At 29.0% G+C, this 24,721-nt stretch overlaps 1 protein-coding gene across 1 annotated transcript; it reads right to left on the bottom strand.

The window, feature by feature from the left end:
* Window positions 1-8,859: 8,859 nt before the first annotated feature.
* On the bottom strand, window positions 8,860-10,946 carry LOC101512124 (transcription factor TCP14). Its single transcript, XM_004508694.4, has one exon. It carries the CDS (start codon window positions 10,586-10,588, stop codon window positions 9,263-9,265), a length of 1,326 nt encoding a protein of 441 aa, XP_004508751.1. The 5' UTR covers window positions 10,589-10,946; the 3' UTR covers window positions 8,860-9,262.
* Between the last annotated feature and the right edge of the window lie 13,775 nt (window positions 10,947-24,721).

Raw genomic sequence — 24,721 nt, 5'->3', positions numbered from 1 at the left:
AATACCACTACTACGTTACTAGTACGCGCTCTGAGTCCAAAAAAGAAAATTATGTGGTCTAAAAGTTTTTTTTTTGCCTGAATTTATGTGGCCTATAAGTTTTATGACAAATTATAATGAGGGTTCTCATGGATGGATATATAAGTTTCGCTTATTATTTTATCCATAATATTCTAATTATTTATTGTAAAAAAAGAAGATTGAATTACACAAAATATGAAGATTTCGTAACCTTCCAATGCTTGATAGAATGATATACATTTACCAATAATGTAGTAGAATTTGTGCTGTATACAAAGACATACACATAAAAATAAAATTCTAAAAAAATGGATTACAACCTGTTAGCAACATAGTACGTATTATTTGTGGTTTAATTCAATTAAAGTAGTTAGCTACTTAAATCTTATATTTATAAGTGAAAAAATATTAAAAGTGATTTAGGTGTTAAAAATAGGCTACATAAAAATAAAAATATATCAATTTTATTATTGATATCGATATTGTGTATCTTACTGTGAAACAAAACAAATGAGAAGAACAATTTAAAAATAAAACATAGGCTATATAAAAAAGTATATCATTTTATACATAGATGTGGATGATATATAACTAAATTTTTGCATATACATTTTTTTATTCCGTTGATGTATAGTAATTAAATTATTATGGTAACAATAACAAACATAGCTAGTTCGAAATTTAATACTAATAATCTGATTAATTGATGTTTTATAAACTAATTCAATTGATAATACTGTCATTATTTTTTGACCGAACATTTTCTAAGATAATCCGAGTTTAAATTCAAAAAAATTATTTTACATGGATGAATTTATTGGTGGTGATTAACACGAAAAAATAAATTTGATTCAGTTTCGTTATTCTCTAGAAAATTGAACAGAAAAGCGTGTGGACTCCTCATTGAAGCATCATATTAAAGCTTTACAATATTTTCTAAGCGTGTGGCAACCACGGTACGGATAAGAACCGCGCTCATCATAAATTTGTTTTTTTCCCTTTTTCAACTCAGTTTGGTGTTCATTTATTTCAATTTTTAATACATTCGATGTCTGTTAAATTAACAAAAGACTTCAAACAGTATTTTATAAGCTTAAAAAAAAAAGCTAATGAAATTAGCAACTATTATTGCCTGACTACATCTAACATACAAACGTGCCAAATTGTCCTTGCTCACGTCAGTGTTAATTCGCGAACATAATTTTAAAAATTGGAAGATGGTGCCAATCAATTGCAAATTACTATCAAAGTTGAATGCTGGAAACAAATTAATTCATATTTTAGATGTCTGATATATTGTCTTTGATTTAATTAAATTAGTTGGAATTAGTACAGTATTGGAGCTACGGATGTGTGTCATAACGTTGAAGTTAATTCTTGCAGCAACACGTTGCATCAAATCCAATTCTATATAGCTAATAGCCCGATAGTACACGGGTCAATCAAGAAGACAAAATATAAGGATACAAGATACACAAGGTGTTGCCTAATTCATCACACACACTAACATTCTTCCTCCCTTCAAATTCTAATATAAAGGAAATAATTTTTTGGTTATAAAAAGTATTTTTGAGGAAAAGGTACATCCCCATTTTCTTTGGTAACTTTTTTTGGTTGAAGCACGTATTCGTCCTGATCACTTCAAATATTTCCCCAAGTTTTGCAAGTTTGCAATTCTGTAAAAAAGTAAATCTAATGACTATAATATCATATGCAACTTAATGTCGTAATTGGGTGCTGCAAAATAGAGGAATTACAATTAGTTTTAAATCTTAGGCTACATTCATTAAGAGTCTTCTTAATTAGGGGTGACAAATGGGTAAATATGCCCTGTCATGCGTAAACTAAGGGTGCCATGCATCTAACTAAGGATGTTTATAATTTAAATATTGATTTGAATTATATTATTTGATTCAGTTTTTAAAAGTAACTTTCATAAAAATTGATTAATTTCTAAATTAGTTTTATTTTAATTTCAAATTAAGTTGAAATTAGTTTATAAATTTAAATCAGTTTAATTAGTTTGAACCGATTTTTAGTAAAAATTAATTTTTGAATTAGTTTTTCAATGAATTTTAAAAATCACTTTTTCAAAGAATTTTTATAAAATTGGTTTTAAAATCAATTTTCAGTAAATGTTTTAAACAATGGTTTTAAAATATTTTTAAACTTTAAAGAAGTTGATTTATCTCACTATTTATTCATGCAGTAAAAATTATACAATAAAAAACAATGATAGAATAAAAATAAGTGGATTCATAAAATCCAAATACAAATTGATTTAGCTATTTATTTACAAATTTTATATGTAAATATTCCCGTAATAGAAGAATATTATATTGTAATATTCTTCTAACGAATAAAGTGTTAATTGAACAACAGTGGAGAAAAAAAATCGTGATAATTTCAATTCTAAAATAACACTAGTTAAATTAAAGTTATAATTAAAACACATAATTGATCACTTTTAACAATAATAATATTTCATTCTAGATAAAAAACAAATAAGCTTTTGAAGGGAACATTACATTGTAATATTTTGCGAACGATTACAATGTTAATGGACCAAGAGTGAAGAAAAAAAATCGCGAAAATTTCAATTCTAAAATAGCACCAATAAAATTAAATGTAAATAAAAATTATGAAACACATACTTGATCACATTTAACAATATTTATAAGCTTTGAAGGGTGAGGAGAGGGAGGGAGATTTGGGGCTACAGCTCAATGAAGATAATTTTTTTTTAGAGTTCAACAAATTCAATGATTTTTTTTAATTCTTAGGATGATTTTGATTAAAAAAAATTAAAATGATTAAATCAGTTTTTTTTAAAGTTAATTTAGTTAACTAATCTATTTTAAATTTGTGATTCAATTTACAATTTATTTAATTAATTTGAATTTTGTTTTTTTCGTGCGGTACAACGCATATTTCAGTAACTATATATTTTATACACCACTAAAAATGAATTGAAATTTTTATTTAGGTTTAATCTTTTTGTTAGATAGTTCGGTCTTTTGGTATTAGTAAGTATACATTTTCATTTCCTTCGATGCAAGTTTAGTTAAGACTTGGCTATTTTTTTGAAACTCTAAGAAGAATCATCCTCTTTGCCTTTGTTTTTCTTTCTCTTCTTCTCCGCTTTTCTATATATCCTCATTGTTATATAATAACTCGATATTAGCCTTTCTCAATCTTGTTTAAAATTAGCTCCTACTCATTTTCCCTTTATAATCTCAATTTCATTCATTCAATAATATAGAAATAGATTCATCCTATCTCTTTCTCCTCTCTCAGATCATAGTCTAAAAACTAGAAGAAAAAAAGCCAACTTATCCCACACATGGTCTATTTTTTGATGTGTTATGCTACCTAGTTTAGTTAATAAGAATTGAAGAGTTGAAAATTTCAACCCACATGCATGCAAAATACCTTTAAAACCACAATTAAAGACATCATTTCTATACAAAATAACGAAATTTATTTACTGTATTTATATGTGTAAATACCTTTAAAACCACAACTAAAACAATGAGTTATTATATATTACGAGTCCATGCACCTTATTTACCAATTAATGAATGATAAAGGATATGATCGAAGTAAACCTATAACATTACAATATCACACAAGTATGATAACACATATTTAGATTAAATAAAATCAGATTGCACACTGTGGACCACATCTATATTGTTCTGTCAAAATTAAACAATTTTAATATTAATTTAATTTTGATTTTGATTTTTTTTAAATAAAAAAAATCTGCATTAAAATTTGAATGGTCTAATTTAGATCTGAATGCACACAAAAAGTCCAATGCAATTGTCTAAGCTAATTTGTTTTAGCAGTTTAGAGTCAACCTCCTAGCTAGATGCAGAGCAGGGCAAGAGCAAGGACAAATCCTCTACACTGAGAGCACCGACATTACATGTGGCAAACGTGAGTTATTGGTAAACTGCATTTTTTGCATTGTTATTATTGTACCTCCCCAACTATCAATTGGCACTGTGTAAATAAAGAGGCAGAGAAAAGATCTAGAGATGCAGCCTCTATGGTAGTATATAGTGTAACCTATTTTGGTTGAAGTAGTACTTTTGTAGCTTCCTCCTTAATGATACACTTAATGTACACATGACTTTTATAACACAAATAATGTACATACTAATTAGTATTGTGGCACCAAATTAATGTTCACAAATTCCATAGGTATCAACGATTGAAGATGACAGTTATTTCTAACTTAAGTTTTTTTATAAAGGTGTGTTCGTTATCAATAGGATTCAAATGAGTGATTAAATTTTACATTAATTTTAAATGAGTTAAAAATTGAATATATAAGATATCTAAACTATATACTGATGACCACATAGTTTGATTTAACGTGGTGGATGAACTATAATCGATTTTAATAAATTAAATTTTTATATCAAAAATCTTTTTGACCGTCAAAAGGCAACCGTTAGTAATAATGGTGCAAATATATAACATAGAACATTCATATTTTAAATTTTAATGTGAATGATTAAAATCTCACCTTGATTATTAATTAAGTCCAAAAAGTACATAGCCCCTCCTCCGGGCGTATAGAAGAGTAAGGCTTTATTTGTTGAATGTTGGGTTGGCTTTGCGAATGCCGTTGGAATTTCACAACATGCCCAATTGGCAGAGTTAGTAGATCCGAATTTAGTGGCTAAAAATAACGAGTACATAGTGTAATAAAAAGTTGAGTTTGAAAATTGAAGCCGTGTAATTCTCATCCAATTAATGAAACGTGTTTCCTCTAATAAATGGCAACGGGCTAAGTTATGGATAGAAAGTGCAAGCATAGGATAGCATGCCAGCACACAAAAAAGTTGAGTGGATGTGGTGGGTCTTGATCTCCAATTACTAACGTCGTGACTGGTAACCACCGACCTGTATGGTAAAAGCCAGTAAAGAAGCACATGGTTCTGTGACTACATCAATCGTATATATTACCTTGGGAGAAAACCATGGAAACATTCACAGATATTTTATGGGCCCAAATAAGGAACTAAGGATATTATGGGCCAAGTATATAGAATCTATTGCTTCTTACCAGGTAAATTCTCAGCCACTTTTCTGCCCAAAATATAGCCGATTTGTTTACCCTTTACTTAGATAAATTGGCGGCCTCGAATAGATGGTGTCTAATCATGCCAATAATTTTTTGTGTTACTTTCTCCATCTTCGCTATTAAAAAAACACATTTGTTCTCGAAAGTGTGCTATGTAGAAATTCTGGAAAAGTATTTACCATAATGACACGCTTTTTTAATAAATTTTATTTTTTTATTACAGTTTAAAAAATAGTATACGATAAAAAGCTAAATTGAATAATTTCTCTTGAAAATAAATTTTTTATGATGATATTTTTTTTTAAAATGGTTATCATTACTGTGAAGAAAAACAAAACACCTTTTTTAAAATATATAAAAAATATCTTTAAAATATTAAATATTAAAATTATTATTTTTTGTTATAATATGTAATAGACGAGCCATATACCACAAAAATTTAATAGGTTTTTTATAGAATGCATACATGATACGGCTATACTATAATACATACATGTCCAACGCATTTAATCTGAAAAGTCAAAAAAATATTTGAGTCAGATAAATTAATGTGGACACAAAATTGTGAATCGTTAAAAAAATATCTTTGAGAGAAAGTTAAGACTGTGACATTTTCTTAGAAATAATATGATATTCCATCATTAACAATTAAATTAAAAAAAAATGTGAATAATTCAGTATTCAACTCAACCTAAATCGATAATGAAGAACCCAATAATGTAACAAGTGTTTTTTTAAACTTATTGAATTTCGATTTCGATTTTGTTCAATCTCAACTCAAATCGATCCACATAGAGCTCTATTCTAAATGGAGAGAGTGAAAAAAGTTGTGCTCATAATTTTACTTAGGGGGACCATTCTTGTAGTTGTGTGATAGTGTGTACCATATCATTTATAAGATTCAGATCCATGTGAATAATGGGTACGACCCAAGTCTGATTTTCTTCTTCATGTTGAAGGTAAGGCAGTTTTTGTTTTGGTGAAGGTAATGCAATCTTTTGTTCATAACATATTTTGGTAGTGTGTTGGGATTTGAAATGTTTCAACATTTTTGGAAAATGTTATACAAGTTTTTCATGCTTGGTGAAAAATTATTTCTGAAACATAAATGATTTTTGAGAGTGTAACATTCAGTACTTTTTGAAAATAATTTTTGTTTTTGTTTCAAAAATATATTTATTTTAAGTTGTTAATAAGAAAATGAAAGACTACAACTGATAGAGAGAAAATAAAAAATGCATTTTCATAAGAAAAATAATATTTTAACATTTTAAAATTTTATATATGTTTTCAAAAATTATAAAAAAAATGAGAAAAATATTGAATTTATATTATCTTTTATTTATTTGTTGAAGTGAAAACAAAACATAAACAAACTCTAAATGTATGAATGAAATTAAATTAAAATTTTAATTCTCAATTTTATAAATAAAAATAAATATCTAATTTTTTGTGCAAATGAGATATCATAAGAAGTAAAGTTTTTAATTTTCATATATTGTCATTGGAAAAAAATTTATAATGTAAATACATCAAAATATATGTGACTTTAGGAATATGTATTGTATTATTATTAAAAAAAATTTACAATGTGAACACGTCACAGTTAAACATGTGTGACTTTAGAAATATGAATTATAAAATTTAAACATTGAAATATATATTATTGCGTCCGAGTTAAATATAGTACTGTCATTTGCTTTAAACGTACAATCAACTTCTTGTAATTTTTTAATTTCAATGAAGAGTATTCCAGAAAAAGAAATCATTTTAAACATATTGAGATTAGCGTTGTATACTTTACACCAATAATATGTTAACAAAAAACTACACTAAAAAAAAGGCTCACTTAAAATAATAATGCACTCCACTACTTTGCACTTTGCAACAGGCAATTCCAAAGCATGAACAACCCTCGTTAAATTATAGATGATGATTGGAATTTAACAACAGAATGTTGTGTTGTAAGTGCATGTTTTGTTTCAGTTTGTTTCTTAAATTTAACAACTGAAACAATTCTTTGGACTGAAGTTCAATACTTACATTTAATAACAGGTAATGTAAAGACATTACAAATGAAATGAAACTCTCAAACATCAGATACTCTGAGAGAATCATTTTTGTTTCAGAAAATTTTACTGCATAGTAAATTCTTCTAATATACAAACACATCTTTGATCTTTCAGTTAGAAACGCTAGTTTTGATCTTGGTTAATGATGATTGGCTTTTCCCATATCTCTATCGATGAGAATTGAGAACCATCATCATCTTGTTGAGCAATGTCTTTATCAGCATTCTCTTTTAACCCCATAATTAGAACCTCAACAAGGTACCTTATTCATTATTTGAGCATCCCCGTCAAGTATTAACTTATTATATTAGTTAGGTGTGGGATTCGATTATGATCTAAGAAGCATATAATAGCTAGCTGGCTACTTTACACTCATGCAATTGATATCATATGATCTTCATAAATAAAGTTCCCTTCGAATCATATTGTGCACAACAAAATTTATATATAGTGGATCAAAGGAATATCCTAATCTTGCCTTTTCCCCTTACCTACTCATTTTGAATTCCATCTACACACTTCATCCTTATTATTTTAGTAATTAGGTGTTATTATTAGATTCCCAAACATTATAAAAACAATATATTAAATAAATTAATTAACAAAAATACTTTTGGAGATCCAACCTCCACGTAGGATCTAGGTTTATAATATGGATCCTCCAGAGTTGCACAGATGCAACAATTGCAAAATCGTCCAATTTAAGTAGAATTGAATTTGAATCATGTAAAAAATTCGAATTATAATCGTCTAATTAAGAACATTTTGGAGGGAGACAGTAATTAACAAAAAGGGATTGAGATTGGGATTGGGATTGGGAAGGGGATGTAATGTAATGTAACACTCTAGATTCGATTTCCATTTTCCACTTGGACGTTTTGGCTTTGGTGACCCAATGATTCAATAAGAGCATGAAAAGGATGGCCCATAAAAAGAAGGGTCCTGATTGATGGAATGGTGGGCCGTATCTAAGTAGGGTCATTTAAGACTCACAATGGATCTTTCTTCTGTAATATACCAACAACTGCTCCATTAAATTAAATTTAAAAAAAAAAAAAAAAAAAAAAAAAAAAATGGGGAATGATCCACCTGTTTGTCAGTGAAATTGTACATTGGTTTGGGCAATAACCAGCAGCTATACCCTACCACCTGAGGCAACACCTGGAACCGATAAGCTCTTGACCCCACCATACGTCCTATTAGTATTACCCCGTCCCATCTCTCTCTCTTTTTTAAATCTTAATAATCATTGATGCAGTTAACCTCCAGATTCATGCCACCCATTTAGAATCAGCACAAGAATGAATATAAATTTAATATTCATAATTAGCACTGGACTACACATTTTACTATTTTACATTACTCTTTCGGTAACAAATTCCACTGTTTCATCCCTTTTACCGCACGACCTTAATCTGTGGCCCAGAAACAGAGATCCAAAATGCCTGTTAGGTAGGAAACTTAGCTACCAAAGCTAATTCACACCGTGTGATGCATCATATAATGGAATCAAATAGTAAGTCGTTTTCCTTCTTCTCTTCAACATGTATATAAAAAGCATCAAATTACAAACCAATTTAATTCATTCATTCATTCATTCAAAAGCTACTACTACTACTACTCAGTTCAAAAAAATATCAAAAAGATAAATAAAGAGATAAACAATAATGATGATAAGATATCCCTGTAGTAGTGAAATAATTCAAAGAGGACATTTTTTTTTTTCACCGGATGAGAAAAAACAAAAAAATAAAAGCAGGCAGCCAAATACCCAATTGTTAATTAAATAGTGAATTGACTTGACACTCATCTCATCTTCCAAACCCTAAAAAACCTTCTTCTCTTTTCTTTTCTTTTCTTATCTTCTTCTCCTGGGGATCATTCTCTCACACCAAAAAATTAATTTTGGGAATAATAAATAATAAAACTGAATTTAGAATAAGATCAAACAAACCTCACGTGTGTTAATAATGAAAACACATGATGAAATCAAAGTACTAGCAGCAAAACATGTAATGTAAGAAGAAGAAGAAGAAGAAGAAGAAGGAGGTAATAATAAATAAATGTTGTACTAGGAGTGGTGACTTGTGTTATCATGTCGATCATGGCTACCACCACGTTGTGATTGTGATCCACTTCCTTGTTGATGAGATTCATGATGAGAAACTGGACGATAAGGACTAAGACCAGCAAGCATACTCAAATGTCCTTCATTCATATTCATATTCATACTCATATTCATATTGATATTCCCACCCCCTCCTCCACCACTACTATTACCACCAAGAGATGAATTACTTAATTGCTGACCAGGCAATAAAGCCATAGGTGGTGGAAAATTCATAAAATGTAATCCACTTGTTGAAACCGCTCCTCTATACAAAGCAGCAGCTGCGGCAGCACTGTTATTCACAGATGGAAATGTCCAAATTGGATCACCACTCATTACTTGGTGGTTATTTGAATTTGCTACCATCCATATATTCGCTGGAATCTGAGTATGACTTGCCGGAATTGAACCTGCACTTGACTGTAGAAGATAACTCCCCATTTGTTGTTGTGATGTTGTTGATGATGTTAAATCTTGTTCGCTAGGTCTTCTTTTTCTTCCCATGTTTTCTTCTCCACTTGTTTCTGATAAATCTAATGTTGTTGAAGAAGACGGTGCGCCGCCGCCTCCTCCTCCTCCTCCGTCTCTAAGCTCCTGTTTAGCCTGCAACATGTTTGTTGTTAGGTTATTCGTTTGGAAATTTAAGAGCGTTGAAGTGTTGTTGTTGCTGTTGTTATCGGAAGATGATAAACCGATTCCAGGGAAAAGTGATCTGCGTTGTTGAAGTGAGAAATTCGGGTTGAAATATGAAGATCTTAGCTGAGAAGGCACCGACATGGATGAACCAGAGCTACGAAGCGAGATGTTGAGTGAGGTGAAGTTAGCGGGAATTGTACCGGTTCCGGTGGCGGCTATGACAGCTGGTTCGGCTTGTTGGAGGAGCCACTCTATGGTTTCTCCGTCGGATTTGTGGCCTAGTTCGCGTGTTAGTTGGAAAACTCTAGCGGCGCAGAGAGCCGGCATTCGGATACGGCGGCCGCGGCCTTCTACTTTGGTGTGACGGTCTTTGGTGGAAGTTCGTTTTGGTGGTGGTTTTTTGTTTCCTGGTTCGGAGGAGGTTGTTGGTGCGGAGACTAGTTGGTTGGATCGGTTTGAATTTGATGTGGTTGGTTCTGTTGGTGAGATTGCTAAGGATGGGTACGGTGAAGAGGTTGAACATGATGCTGCTTCTTGGTCTTCATTTTTTTCAAGAAGTTGGAATGGGAAGTTTTGTCGCTGTTGTTGGTGATGGTGGTGGTGATGGTGTTGGTGTTGGTGATGGTGGTGGAGATCATCACCTCCATCCATGATCGCATGGAGATAAAATAAATTAAAGTGAGTGTGTATGTGTATGTGTTTGTGTAAGTGTGTGTGATTGGTGTTTTTATTTTTATTTATTATTTATTTTGTATAGTGGGTTTTTGTTTTTCTCATCTTTCAGTGAATATATTTTGAGGAGGAGATATAGGTGTGAAGTTATGTTTGTTTCTTTGTTTGGGTAAGAGGAGGAATTTTTTGCTTTGAAATTGATGTGGTTTAAGGGGGGGAGAGAGATAGAGATAGTGAGAGGAGATAAGGGAGAAGGTGGGAAGGGAAGAGCTTTAAGGAACAAAGATAATGAGTGGGAATTATATGGGTGAGCTTTAAAAAGCATGATTTTTTCCAGTAAAGAAATTGCTTTGTTGAGTTGTGGTGTTCATGAGCTTTTTAATTATAACCGATAATTAACTTGATTTATTTTTTTCTTTCTTTTTTCTTTAATCATTCTACTTGTATGGAAAGCTGAAGATTAACCTGGAAGTTGAAATATCTTTGATTTTTTGTTTTTATTTTATCTATATTAAACAACAAACATCATTTGAAATTCACAAATATTTATCAAGTTTTTGGATTGAAATTCAAGTAAAAAAATTTACTCTAATAATATTTATTGTTTTAATTTTTTTAAGGTCTAAATATATATTCAGTCTTGTGAATATATGATTCTTTTTACTTTTGGTACTTGTAGAAAATAAAGTTTTGTTATTTTCTCTTTTTAAATATATTATATTTTATTTTTTATATTTGTTTTAACTCTTATAAAATTTATTTATTTTAGAACTAATCTTTATAATTATATAAAATATTAATTTTTTTAATACGTAGATGAAATAGTAAATATTATTAAAAAAAATTTATACATAAATATAAAATTTTAAATTTAAATGCGATATATAATAATCAACTTAACAATATCAACATTTTACTAATTAAGGTAAAACTTAACAAATTAACAAATGGAGAATATTTATTTATATTCTCAGTATTCCATACTATATAAAAATTAAAATTCTTGATGAAAGCTAACAATTGATTGATTGAGAGGGGTAAGCATTCAAACTCTTTAAAACGTTGAATCCGTAATTCTTGAACATAGAGAAATCTAATTGGAAGATGTCTAACAAATTTGTCCATAGAGATTAATTAATAATAGAGATGAAAATAGAAGAAGAAAAAAAAAATGAAGATGAAATGAATGTATATATTGTGTGATGGAAGAGAATAGGGAATAGGTAAGGGAAGGGAGAGGAGAAGTATTGTGTTGTTCCCTTTTGATTGTGGTTGGACAGCGTCTTTGGTTCAGACTCCACGTGAGGTGCTCTTTTTATCATTCAATCCATAAAGACAATGGTGGCCGAAGTGGGTCCCGATCCCAAGTCAAAAAATTGAAAGACCTGGAAAGGAAATATTATCAACTGGGTCCCATCCCATTCAAGTAATAATCATTTCGTTTTCCCCTTTGCCCTTAATTTCCCTTTTCTTCTTCACCTTTGCTCTCCAACTTTGGGATTCCTCAATCCCCACTTTGCTTTCTCTCTCTCTCTCTCTCTCTTTCTTATAAGCCCCTAATTAGAGATCGTTTATATTTTGTTTCTCTTAGTTTATTTCACATCAATCATCAATTACACATATATCATTCTAATGCTTACAAACATCTTGGTCCCTAACCAAGTCTACTACTCATTTTGGAGTTTCCCTTGGATTATCCAAAATTAGTTATAGCTTCGTGTCCTTCATCACTTTAATTTACCCTTTACAGATGTTTCGTTGTCCATTATCAAATGCCTATTACAAGGCATGCAATGTTTTCTTAGTAGTTACTTGCATTTTCATACATATTCGATTATTACACGACCAAACCTCTCTATCATTTTCTCCTTTTTTTCAATTTAACTAATTATAATCAAAATCAAACAAATACCATTTTCCACTTTTCAAATTAATAATTATAAATAAATACCACGGAATATGCTATTTTATTAAGATATCAAAATTATTTTCAAGGGAAAAAGACAACATATATGCATATAAAGAATTTAAGACTCACTAATGAATTAAAACATATGCTATTGGGAGTTATCTTCTTCAGACTTAGGACCACTAGTAGCACATGGAAAATAGATCCAAATCCTTGTAAAGTTTCAGAGAGAACAAGCAGCCACTATGTGTTGTTTATAAGGGAAGTCTATTTCAACATTTTTATTGGTTACAATTCTTTTAACTCCTAATTTATTTTTCTCATTCACTTCAAGTTGAGACTGACACTGTTCCTTTTCAGCTCATGTGACCAAATTAAACTCCAATCAAACCAATTTCATTTTCTTTGCATTTATTAACAAGCTATATATATAGTTTCTTCTTATAGAACTTGGCACTGACCACTAAACTAGCTCAAAATAATATAATTAAATTGACACTTCGAGTGATATTAATTTATTTGTAATGAAAACAAAAATATGAGAGTTTCTATTGTATATTCATAAATTGAATGGTTTTGATGTATTTGTTTTCTAAATTATTAAATTAATAATTATTTTTATAAATAAAAAAGTTATATTTTGATTTTTGTATTTTAAAAAGATCATTTCATAAGAAAAACGTCATTTAATTGTTTATAAATATTATGTAACTTCTTTATATTTTATCCTTAAAAATATTCAATATTATTATTATGAGTAGTATTTAGTTATTATAATTTAAAAAAAAAACTTGTTTAGCTATAAATTTAAAAATTGAATATACTAAAACACATCAATATCAAATTGACAAATATAATGTAGAATTTCTCAAACAAATAAGGCTATCACAAATTACTATATAGCTAATCTCCTTGTATTGAACACAACATTGAAATTGAATCTTGATCTATGTTGCCCTTCTTCAGGGAATCTATCAAAGCTACATAGTAGGAGAAATTAAAATCTATCAATTGTACTTTTATTTAGTCTTAAATACAGTGAAGTTGCTTCTGTTTTTATCACATGCAAGGGAAATTCATGGATAACGACAAACGTACAACACCTTCCCTAGCAGAAAATAGTTCAATTTTTGCTTTCTAAATTAATTTCATATTAATATATATGTCATCAAATAATTTATTGTGATCATATAGCTGTAAAAGTACACAAGGATGAAAAAATCAACGCAAAATCCTATTAACCGATGTGTACATTTTTCTTTTCATGACTGTAATTTGTCATTATACAATCGAATTTCTTTGACATAATGCAACTATAGAGATTAAAATATATATTGCAAGAATTGAAGCATCCTAATAATAATTTATTAAGAGCTAATCGCAATTGTAATCAACTAGGTTACACATAAAGATGATAAACATTCTCATTATTGGTAACTTTAAAAAATATTGAAAATTGACCTTCTACCTACTCTCTCATTATTTTATTTTATTTATGCTAAAGCTCTCTCATTTTTATTTGTTTTTTATGAAATGAAAATTCAAATAAATGGGAACTTAAATATTTCTGAAATAATTTTAGGACACAATAAAAAGTGCCCACGTGAGAGTCCTCAGCTTTTTACACCGCATATGTTAAAGCTATTGTCGCGAAATTACATGCTAAGAAAGGCAAAGACTAACATACCGACAAGTTGACAAATTTCAAACGCTCTCCACAATCCTCGATAACGACTCTTAAACTCAATAGTAAAATTTCATAGTCAAAATCAAACTTATAATAACACGTTTTAGTTTCGGTAAAGCAAAATGCATGGCCTAAATATATAAATACACACTCTACGATTTTGCTCTCTCACAAAAGAAATTGATCACTACTAGATATAGTGGTGTCATCGTAATAGTAACAATAAATTTCATAAATTTCGTATAAAAATATAATTTAAATTTACTGTTATTTTGAATCTCAAATATTTAATTATTGATATTAAATATTTTTTTTATTAAAATAACAATATATTAAAAATGCTAACATTAAATTAATATAAAAAGTATTTAATTTTCATTTATAATAACGATCAATAATTAAAGTCACTTTTTTACTTTAACTAGAAGATGTATTTGGTAAAATGACAGTGGGGTATACTTTGATTCTGCCGAGTTTATTGTTATCCAAAACATTATATGTGCGATAGGCTTTTGCTGAAATTCAAAGTTAAACTTATAAATATTTCCTCTCGTTATATTTTATTATGCGGAGTTATCCTATTGAAAACTAAACATTTGTTACAACAAAATAGAATATAAAAGTAAAATAGGCTGATGTTTTATAAATGAATTCCACTCAAACGCCAATCTTCCTAAAGTGATTGTTGCAGCTTTTGTGGCCCTTATTCCAAAAGTTGTTAACCCTAGCTCGTTGAATTTCCTCTTTTTACAATTTGTTGATGACACCATTTTAGAGTGCGAAGGTTGTTGGGATAACCCGTGGGGAATCAAAGTTATATTAAGAGGCTTCAAGCTCGTTTCGGGATTGAAGATATACTTTTCAAAAAACAACCTCTTTGGTATTAATTTAATTACATGATAATTTTGGTCAGGCTGCTTCTATCTTTTTCGTTTGTTCAGTTGGATCAACTCCATTTAAATTTTTGAGGATCTAGGTTGGTGCAAATCTAAGATGTTACTCTACTTGGTCTCTTATTTTAGATTCAATGCAAAGGAAATTTTCATCATGGACGGGTAAAAATCTATCTATCGGTGGAAGGATGATTTTCGGTACTCTCTAATTTGCCTATGTACTTTCTCTCCTTACCTAAAAGGTAGCAAAGAAGATGGTTGCTATATGGAGATATCGTTTATGAGGGGTAAGGAAAGAACATAAGATGACATAAAATTATGTTGGGTTCGTCGACATAAGGTGTGTCTTTCAAAGAAACGATGATAAGGATCTCAAGAGCATGAAGACGATCTATATTTTAATAAATTACGATGAACTTTTTTTATTTTCATTTGATTTGTAATAATTCTTAATTTGCTTTAATATATAATTGTACTAGTTTTAATATAGATTTAGTTGATGTTATATGTAAGTGAAGATACTTTGCTTCTTTACATTTAATTTATTTTAGAAAAACATGATGTAAGTCTGATATAGGCTTAGAGAATGATGCCACTTATAACTCATTTAAGTTTAGAGATAATTTTACTATAAATATGATTTTGTAACTTCGTTGAATTTTTTTAATGAATTAGAATTTCTCTAACGAGAATTGTGAGTGACTTAGGTATGCTCTTTAAGTTCTTGGATTAGAATTTGTTTGAATCTTATCAATAATTTTCTTGCCATTGTGGCGATTCTTCATTAGTTTATCAATCATCCTTAATTGTGATCCTTTCTTCATCTTCTCAACCTAATTCATCTTTGTTTCTTTATTTTTTCTATTATTTTGTTATTTTATTTGAAGAAATCATTTGATTAGATCTTCAATCTCATGTGAAAGCACTCAAATCCACATCAAACACGGAGGTCTTGGTATTAAAAATGTGGAAGTATTTAATGCTTCTCTCTTAACTAAATTTTTATGGAGGTGTTTGGAGGCCATAGAGGCTACCTGGTTCGAGTTATTCACTCTAACCATGAGCTGCTCAGTTTGTTGGAAAATGTTATTATTTTCCCATATTGCCAATTCAGTCCAACCATATCTAATTACTGATGATTTTGTTGGGGAGTTCGGGGGAGCCTAACATTCGGAATTGGCTAAACAAGGATTAATAAGAGACTTAGACACCACATCTCAGTCCAAAACCTTAAGGCATTAGGTTTATGAGTCATTTTCCTTATATATCCAATATACATTCCTGGTTAATGTGGGACTAACCACTCATAATTGAATTCTAACAATCTCCCCCTCAATTATAAGTCCCACCACTAGACTTGATCCATTTGATCCAAGTCCTTCATTGACCACTAAACTTGATCCACTGGGCTAAACAAGGATTCATAAGAGACTTAGACACCACATCTCAGCCCAAAACCTTAAGGCATTAGGTTTATGGGTCATTCTCCTTATATATCCAATATAGCCTTCATTCCTGGTCAATGTGGGACTAACCACTCATAATTGAATTCCAACAAATTTATAGAAAGTCATAATCAATTTATCTTGATTTACCACCAATATGTTAGCTACGTCTAGTCTCTTCAACCTGAACGATTTATTCAACTAATTTACCACATACTCAATTTTACACTTGAGCACCTATCAGTCACACTCATTGTGTTCAATCTTCTCAACCTTCTTGCTTAGTACATTGAAGTTGTTGAGGAAGGAAGTTATTATTGGACTAGGTTACAAAAAAATTTTTTTGGATTTTATGAATTAGCTCTCGCAGAGGAGTGTTTACAAATTTGTTCCTTTAGAAACTTTTCTCAGCACTAAAGTGAAAAAGAATGATTGCGAGTATAATTGCAGATGTGCTTATTGCTTAGGTGTTTTTTTATCTTTCTAGTGAGAAATGCACGTCCTTTTATATAGATCGGTTATGGTTTACGGTATTTTTCCTGATTGCAAGAAATCAATATAATTCACGAAGTTTCATATCGTATCTTTTGAGATTGATTTGTCAAAAAAACTTTCCAAAACAAATCTTGTAATTGATTCAGTGTATCTTGTTAAAAAGGTTGAGAAATAGAATGATCATAACATGTCTTAAGATCTTCAAACAAGATCTCCATCAGAGGATGCACAAATTATTTATAATCTTTAGAACGTTGACTTTCTTTAGAGTGTTGACTTTCATCAGAGCATACAACATAAATCAAAGTGATATGATCATATGCTTGAAGTGATGATGTGATTATAGAAGCAGACGATCCCTTGTTTGTCAAGCTTATCAGGGGCACACGGTTAAAGCAAAGTTGCATTCAATAAAGGCAACTAAAACAAAACATTTGATGTATTTCTAGAGCCACAAAAACCAAAGCTTTGCTTGTGTTATCGGAGTCAGCCAAGACAAAGTGTCACTTGCATCACTAAAGGCATGTGTCAAAGCGTTTGTATTAGAATCAAACGAACGTAGTTAAGCAGGGTTTTATTGTTCACTTGTCTTTGTCCAATCACCAGAGGTTATGACATAAGAATCTATATAATTCACTTGATCTAAGACCCAAAAACTTAATCAAAATGTTGGTGCATTAATTTTTTTTCCTCAAACTGATTTTATTATCATCAAAATAACTTTGTTCTAACAGTTAATTCTCTTCATTACTCTGACTGGTGTATTAATCTTATGGTTTTCTTTCTATGTGAGTTTATTAAATTGGTTGGTGTCTAGTATGATGTATTAGCCTATTCGAATATCAAAATTTGGAAATAGAAACTTATACCTTTTGCTACTGTGGAGGGACAACTTTAAAGGCTTATGCATAAGGCTAGTTTTCTCTCGGAAAGGTTGGTTTTCTTAGAGGTGCTTGACTTGTTTATTGTGCAACACTAGGACTTTGGTTTATGGGAGACTTTGTTATCGGTCTAGTTGTTTTATCTTTCTTAGTCTTTTTTGCTTTCCTTCTAGTTATTAGTCTTTTTTGCTTTCCTTCTAGTTATACTTCTTTCAATAAAATTTTGCTTATAAAAAAGGAAAAAAATCAAATAAGTTTTAGAATGTGTTTTTTTAGGTTGATTGTAAGTTAGTAGCTGATCAAATAAATCATAGACGAGATTTTCCTTTTTTTTTTTTAGAAATTATTTTCTCATTTTCATTTGTCAAAACTTTAATAGTAAGTTTCATTCAGAGACAAACAAATAGTAATGACCACAAACTTGCAATTAATCAGGAAACACTATATTTATTTTGATCACAACCCTCTATTTATTTATGATGTTTTATTGAAGGAAAGACCTTGAGTCTCCAATTATTTTTTTTAATTTTAAATTTAGATTAGTTTTAGTGTGTTATATTAAATCTCACTATTTAGAAATATTATTTTTAAAAATGATATGACATATATAAATTGGATTTAATTCATATTAACAATACATAATAATTAAACTTATATAAATTATAATGTTTAATTGTACGCTTGTATAAAACTTATTAAGAAAATTAGTGCACATAATCAATTTTTGTATATTAATTAATCTTGCAGCTTATAAGTTATAGTTGATTTACAATATTTTTAGATATACACTTAGAATAAGAATTGTTTTGGGCAGCCAAAACGTTGGAATTAGGGTGCAAGAACAGAGAACAAGACAAGGACAATTTGGAAACGGCCTGAAATTGCCATAACTTTTTCCAACGGGTGTAATAGTCGTAGCAACAAATTACATAAACAATATATCTGAGATAGGGGTGTGCAAAAAATCCGGTTATGTGGCCCAAATCCAAAACCGGATTCAAATCCATTTTAAATATTCGGTTAAAATCATTTGGTTATAATCCGGTTTATTTATAAACGGTTGGATAACCACTTGTGTTTTATATTTGGATTTGGTTTTTATCCGGTTTTTATCCACTACTAATATTTTGTTAATTTTGAGATTTTATTTATTGAAAAAAATTTAAATTTTTTTTTTCCAAAAATTATCAGAAAAAAATAAATAAAAAAACTTTTTTTTTTCTCAAAAAAATTTTAAATCGAATTTTTTCTTGAAAAATTTGGTGAGAATTTTTTTAAAAAAATTTATCGATTTTTTGAAATAACCGATTTTTAAACTATGAATAAATGATTTTTTTAAAAAATAATCAAACTTTAACCGATTTTGAAAAAAAAAACGATCTTAAAATTAAAATTTTCAAAACCGGTTGCTTAATTATAAACCGGTTATTTAACCATAACCAATTTTACAATTGGTTTTATAACCGGTTTTAAATCAAATAATGGATTTGGTTATAAATCTAAATCCATATATTGGTTTTAAAATGGATATGGTTTAGTTTTTTAAAAAAACCAACCATGAACAACCCTAATCTGAGATGTGAAAAAGACTCCTTGGTCGTAGCATTCTGTAGTTCTTTCTGGATTTAAAATGTGGGGTCCATCAACCAAACAATTTGTGCAATCTTTGACTTACAACAATAATTAATTAACCCAATTACCATTCTACTTATTTTCTTATAACTTGAGTACACATAAATTAAACTCTTATATTCATTAATCTTGCACCCTTAAAATTATACTTAATTTATAATTTATCAGAAATATACTTAGAGCTTGTTTGCTTAAGAATTGCTTTGAGTGTATAAGAAATGGATCTCATGCAGTCAAAAAGTGATTATTGGGAGACTAATGATGGAATTAGGGTGCAAGAACGCGAAACACGTAATCGACTGGATAATTATAAATTTCATATTTTAAATTTATAAAATTAATAATTTATATTAAATTATTAAGAGGAGTAATATAAATTTCTCGTGAAGTAAACAAATATTCACTTTTTATATATATAAAAGTCATAAGTAAAAATAATATTTTTATGTAATAATAAAAGAAACATTTACTAACCATTAAATCAAAATAAAATGTTGATATTAAAAGCCTCAATTTAAATAACACATTTACCTATTTCTACTCAAAAGATTCTCATATACCTATTCACCCTTTCATCTTCTATGACCCACCGCTTTTTTTTTTTAAATGTTTCGTTCATTTCAAGAGCTTTCAACATCTTAATTATTATTTTTTTCATCTGAACAATAAAAATTATGAAACTCAACAATCACATCCAATACCAAAAACATAATAGGTAACAAGAAATTTAAAATAATTTTTATTTCTTCTCGTACTGCTCTGAGATGTAATCATACATTTTTCTAAGTTTTATTCAAGTTTTATACTATATAATTTTTCTGAGATGCTCTGATATTAATTATGTCGTTCTAAGGTATAAAGACCCTCCCTATGTTTTTCGATAGTAGCTTGTTTGTCAAGACTGGCTATAGTTTTTGGATAGTGACCTATGTTGGTTTATTTAACAAATAATCATCCACGGTAAAAAAAAAATAAAAAAAAAAAAAATGCAATTAATTAATGTATGTTGTTCGATCTATGGATCTGAAGGTGTAGGTATGGCGCATACATGGTGATGGAAGTGGAGAATATGAAAATGTGGACGGATTCATGAGAATCTATTGAATAGAGATATTTATGTGTTATTTAAGTTGAGGTTTTTAATCACAACTACCATTTATTTTAATCCAATGTTTGATAAATATATCTCTCATTTTCACTTAAAAGTGTTATTCTCATTAGATATAATATTTTTTAACTTTTTTTAAATTTGAGATGCCAAAAACATTCCCGTAATGGTAGCAATCTTATAGATTTCAAATGTAGAAGGACAATTGACATCGATAGGACGAATTAGTGTTCCATTGATGAACCCTAATTTATTTTTTGAGTGGAGGGCAACAAGCATAAAGCATGAACAAGAATCAAATGTGGAAATACCAACGTGAGACCTAGGTTGTCGTTAGGGTGCATAAAGTATGAATTCAACATGTCTTGCTAGTGATTTCGTACATAAGAACCACCATAGAGAAAAAGTAGTAGAGGTTTCAACTATGGGAAGAAAAAGAATATTGAGGTTCAAACATGAATCAATTGATAAAAGAAAGAGAAACAAAAATTCCTTTTTCATGTGATGCCATGTGAAAATACTAATATTTCTACATTTTGTTCAAAAAAAAAAATTATAAAAGTTCGAAGTGGTTATCTCACAGTTGTATTATTAAAAAAAAAAATAATTAACCACTTATTAGTAAACAAAAAATTAATCTTTTTTAACACAACCTTGTGTCAAATATGCAAGGTAGTATCTATTTAACCATTGTGAATATGCAATCTTCCAAATATTTTGGAAATCTCTCAAATCAAATTCACATACTTATAAGATTTAGGTAAATTGATACCGTTAATTGTGAAAACAAATTGCAATAAGAGTCAACTCAAAATTTAAGGGTGGACAACAAAAAATTTATATTAAAAATTCAAACAAACGGTGGACGTCCAACAAGAAAATTGACATTCAAAACAAAAAGTCACAAGGGATAGTCAACAATGGACAAAGCAAAATCAACAATATAAAATTTGACAAGTTAAATGCAACATGTAAAATCATCTAGTTGATCACAACACTAATTGGTTGTGTATCAATTCATATTAAATAAACATTGTATCACAAACGTGGTCCATCAATAAGAAAATAATTACTTAGTTTATTTTTTCTATAAATATAAGTTGTTACAATAGAACGAGAGTTACATGTTTAAATTCTAAAGCCTTCTTTTAAATTAAAAAATTCAAAATTTTCATAAATTAAATATGTCTTTCATACAATTAATTTCTTTGTGATTTTACAAATGTCAACCACAAGTTAGATGAATGCTAAAAATTTATGTTGAGGGGAAAAAATTCAGATATATAATTTTAATTTTAGCAAAAACAATTATATATTGGTTTTTCAAATACAAATATGCATCATACCTCTTCTATATATGCAAGTTTTGTTTTAGTTTAAAAATAATGAATGCTTTTTTTATTTTAACACTCTTATCAAAGATTTGTAATGAAATTTACGTAATAAACCAATTACTGATTTTCAGATTTGAATCCAAATTCCAAGTGAGCTGAAAAATTGATTTCTACAATGAAGCTTTTACTTTTTTATATATGTGTACGAGTGACATTCTCGACTCCAATATGAGTCTGCATCCCTCCATTTTTATTCTTTATTATAAATTTGTATATAAAATATAATAATATGTATGTGTATGTTAATTAAAAACACAATTTCAGTCAAAAAATCAAGTTGGGGTTTAGGCCCACATAAACATAGTCGTAGGTGTCCCTGATTCAAATCCTTTATCTTCTCACCAATGTTTCAGTACTTCATTAAATTTAATTGTCTGCCATTTACTTTCAAATTATCAATGATTTCATATCGTCTGGTTTCATTATTTTATTTGAATCACGAGAATAGTCTTTTTATTTAATTTCTTCTCAATTTTAATTCTCAAAATTCTAAAATTTGATAAATTATCTTTTTTTTTTGCGTTTATTTAATTCATAGCATGCCTCAAGATCTCGTGGTATAACAATTGTATATGATATTTATGAACATAAATAGTGTGTTGTGGTTTAAAAACATGATAGTTTATCAAATTTTATACTAAAATTGTGTTTGGGACTAAAAATAGAGAGAAATAAGTAAACAAAATAATATCTTTCAACATTAAGCAAACATCTTTAACATACAATCTCTCCAACGTTCTTCCTCCTAAACAAATAGTCTCCTCCTTTATTCCGACCCCCACCATCCAAACTCCAACCTAACCTATTCATTTAAGCAGTTGTTATATTTTTATTAACAACAACGCTAAAAAAACCAACAAAACGTTCACGAGACAAACCTCCAGTCAACTAAAGATCTTTCCAAAATAAAGTATTTTCATTGTTATCTACCACAATCTCTCTGCATTACACTATTAAATCAATCTTCTCCCCCCCCCCACACTACCAAGTCCACATTTTTTTAAATATCCTTCCACCACAATGATTCTCTAGCACCCCTAATTTTAAGAATGTCATGGTCAATTTCATATTTTAAAGTAACAATATGAAATCATAAACTACTTTGTTCCACCCTTATCCTCCGCTTTCCTAATAACGCTTTATTAAACTCTCTAATTCACCTCACACCTAACCCTCATTCTTTCTTACTCAAACACATTTTATCACAATGAATCCAATGTGTTTCTAAAACAAAATAAAGTAATTTAAAAAATTTGAAATTTCAGAATTTTTAATTTTTAATTTATTTCAAAAAATTATTAAAATAATAGTATTGTTATTTAATTTAAACTATACATCACTATAATTTTTTGCATTATCATGTATACATCACTTAAATGATTGTCTCATCACTAAATTACAACTTAAATTACGTAAGAGATTAAAGTTAATAATTGTGTGGTGGAATAAAATAGCACGAAAAAATAAGAGATCAAAATTATAAATTTTATAAAATAATAAGATCAAAATTGTATGTCGATTTTTTTAATTGTATTTTATTGCATTTATCTTTATTACATAAATTAAATACCATTTCCATGTCTTACAAAGATAACCTAATTGATGATCTTTAGATCGTCCGAACGAATTTAAAAAATTCAAATAATAACTTAACGACTAATGTTTGTCTAAAAAAAATATATTATTTTTAAATATCTCAAAACCCGAATTCTTTCATTATATGTGTAGACTTCATAGTTATAGTAATTAATATGACCTAATAAATATTTTAGCGATTGATCCAAAACAGTGTAAACACTTAGTCACTTTGATTATTTATATATTAAAAGTTAATTTGACTTAGGATATATTTTAATTGAGTATTGCACAAATTTCGAATCAAGGATTTGAAGTCTTAGAACCGTCATATCTCTCGCAAAAACCGCTGATTAAAATTTACTTATAAATACTATAATTCACTCACAGTGAATAAAAAATTAACAATCTAATTTTATTTATTTGACAGAATATTAGTAAATATGACGTAAAAATAAAGGACGGACACAAAAATGCGTGCTCTGTCCTGTCCACGAGGGCATCGCAGAGGTGCGTTATACTGTCTTGCTCTGCACAGAAGTGGACCTATTTCATATTAACTGTTCTGCTACCTTTTTCTCTAATGCCATACATGCCTTGCTACTTATGTATGTCATCTTCAAATTCACACCTTACCCTCCAACAATATCTATTTATAGATCCAAATTATATACTTCAAAAATAATTATATTCAAAAAGAAGTTCCACATAAAATAAAATATAAATACAATAATATGACATTTTATAAAAAATAATTTTATTAAATTTTATATTACATTTTATGTTAAAGTAACGTTATTTAAAAGAATATCTAAAGTGCCACAGAAACTGTAATTTAATTTCCGAATTAATTGGACACAAGGTATGTATCTAGCAACCAACATTATATCAATTTCAGAGCTACCTAGCTGCTCAGTCAATGCATGTTTGGTCCCACTTGAATTAGTTCAACTTAGCAAACCGCAATTGCTACTTGACATATCTATTTGAAAAGTATTTAACCCAAAATTGAATCCAATCAAATAATTTAATATAAAAAAAGAAAGAGATATTAACAAGAATTCATATTGGAAAGTGACAGTAGCAACAGAAA

This window comes from Cicer arietinum, chromosome 7 (genome assembly GCF_000331145.2).
Source record: "Cicer arietinum cultivar CDC Frontier isolate Library 1 chromosome 7, Cicar.CDCFrontier_v2.0, whole genome shotgun sequence".
In the NCBI taxonomy this organism is placed as follows: Eukaryota; Viridiplantae; Streptophyta; class Magnoliopsida; order Fabales; family Fabaceae; genus Cicer; species Cicer arietinum.
Note: the sequence above shows the minus strand (reverse complement) of the source record. Positions and strands in the feature narration are given on the sequence as shown.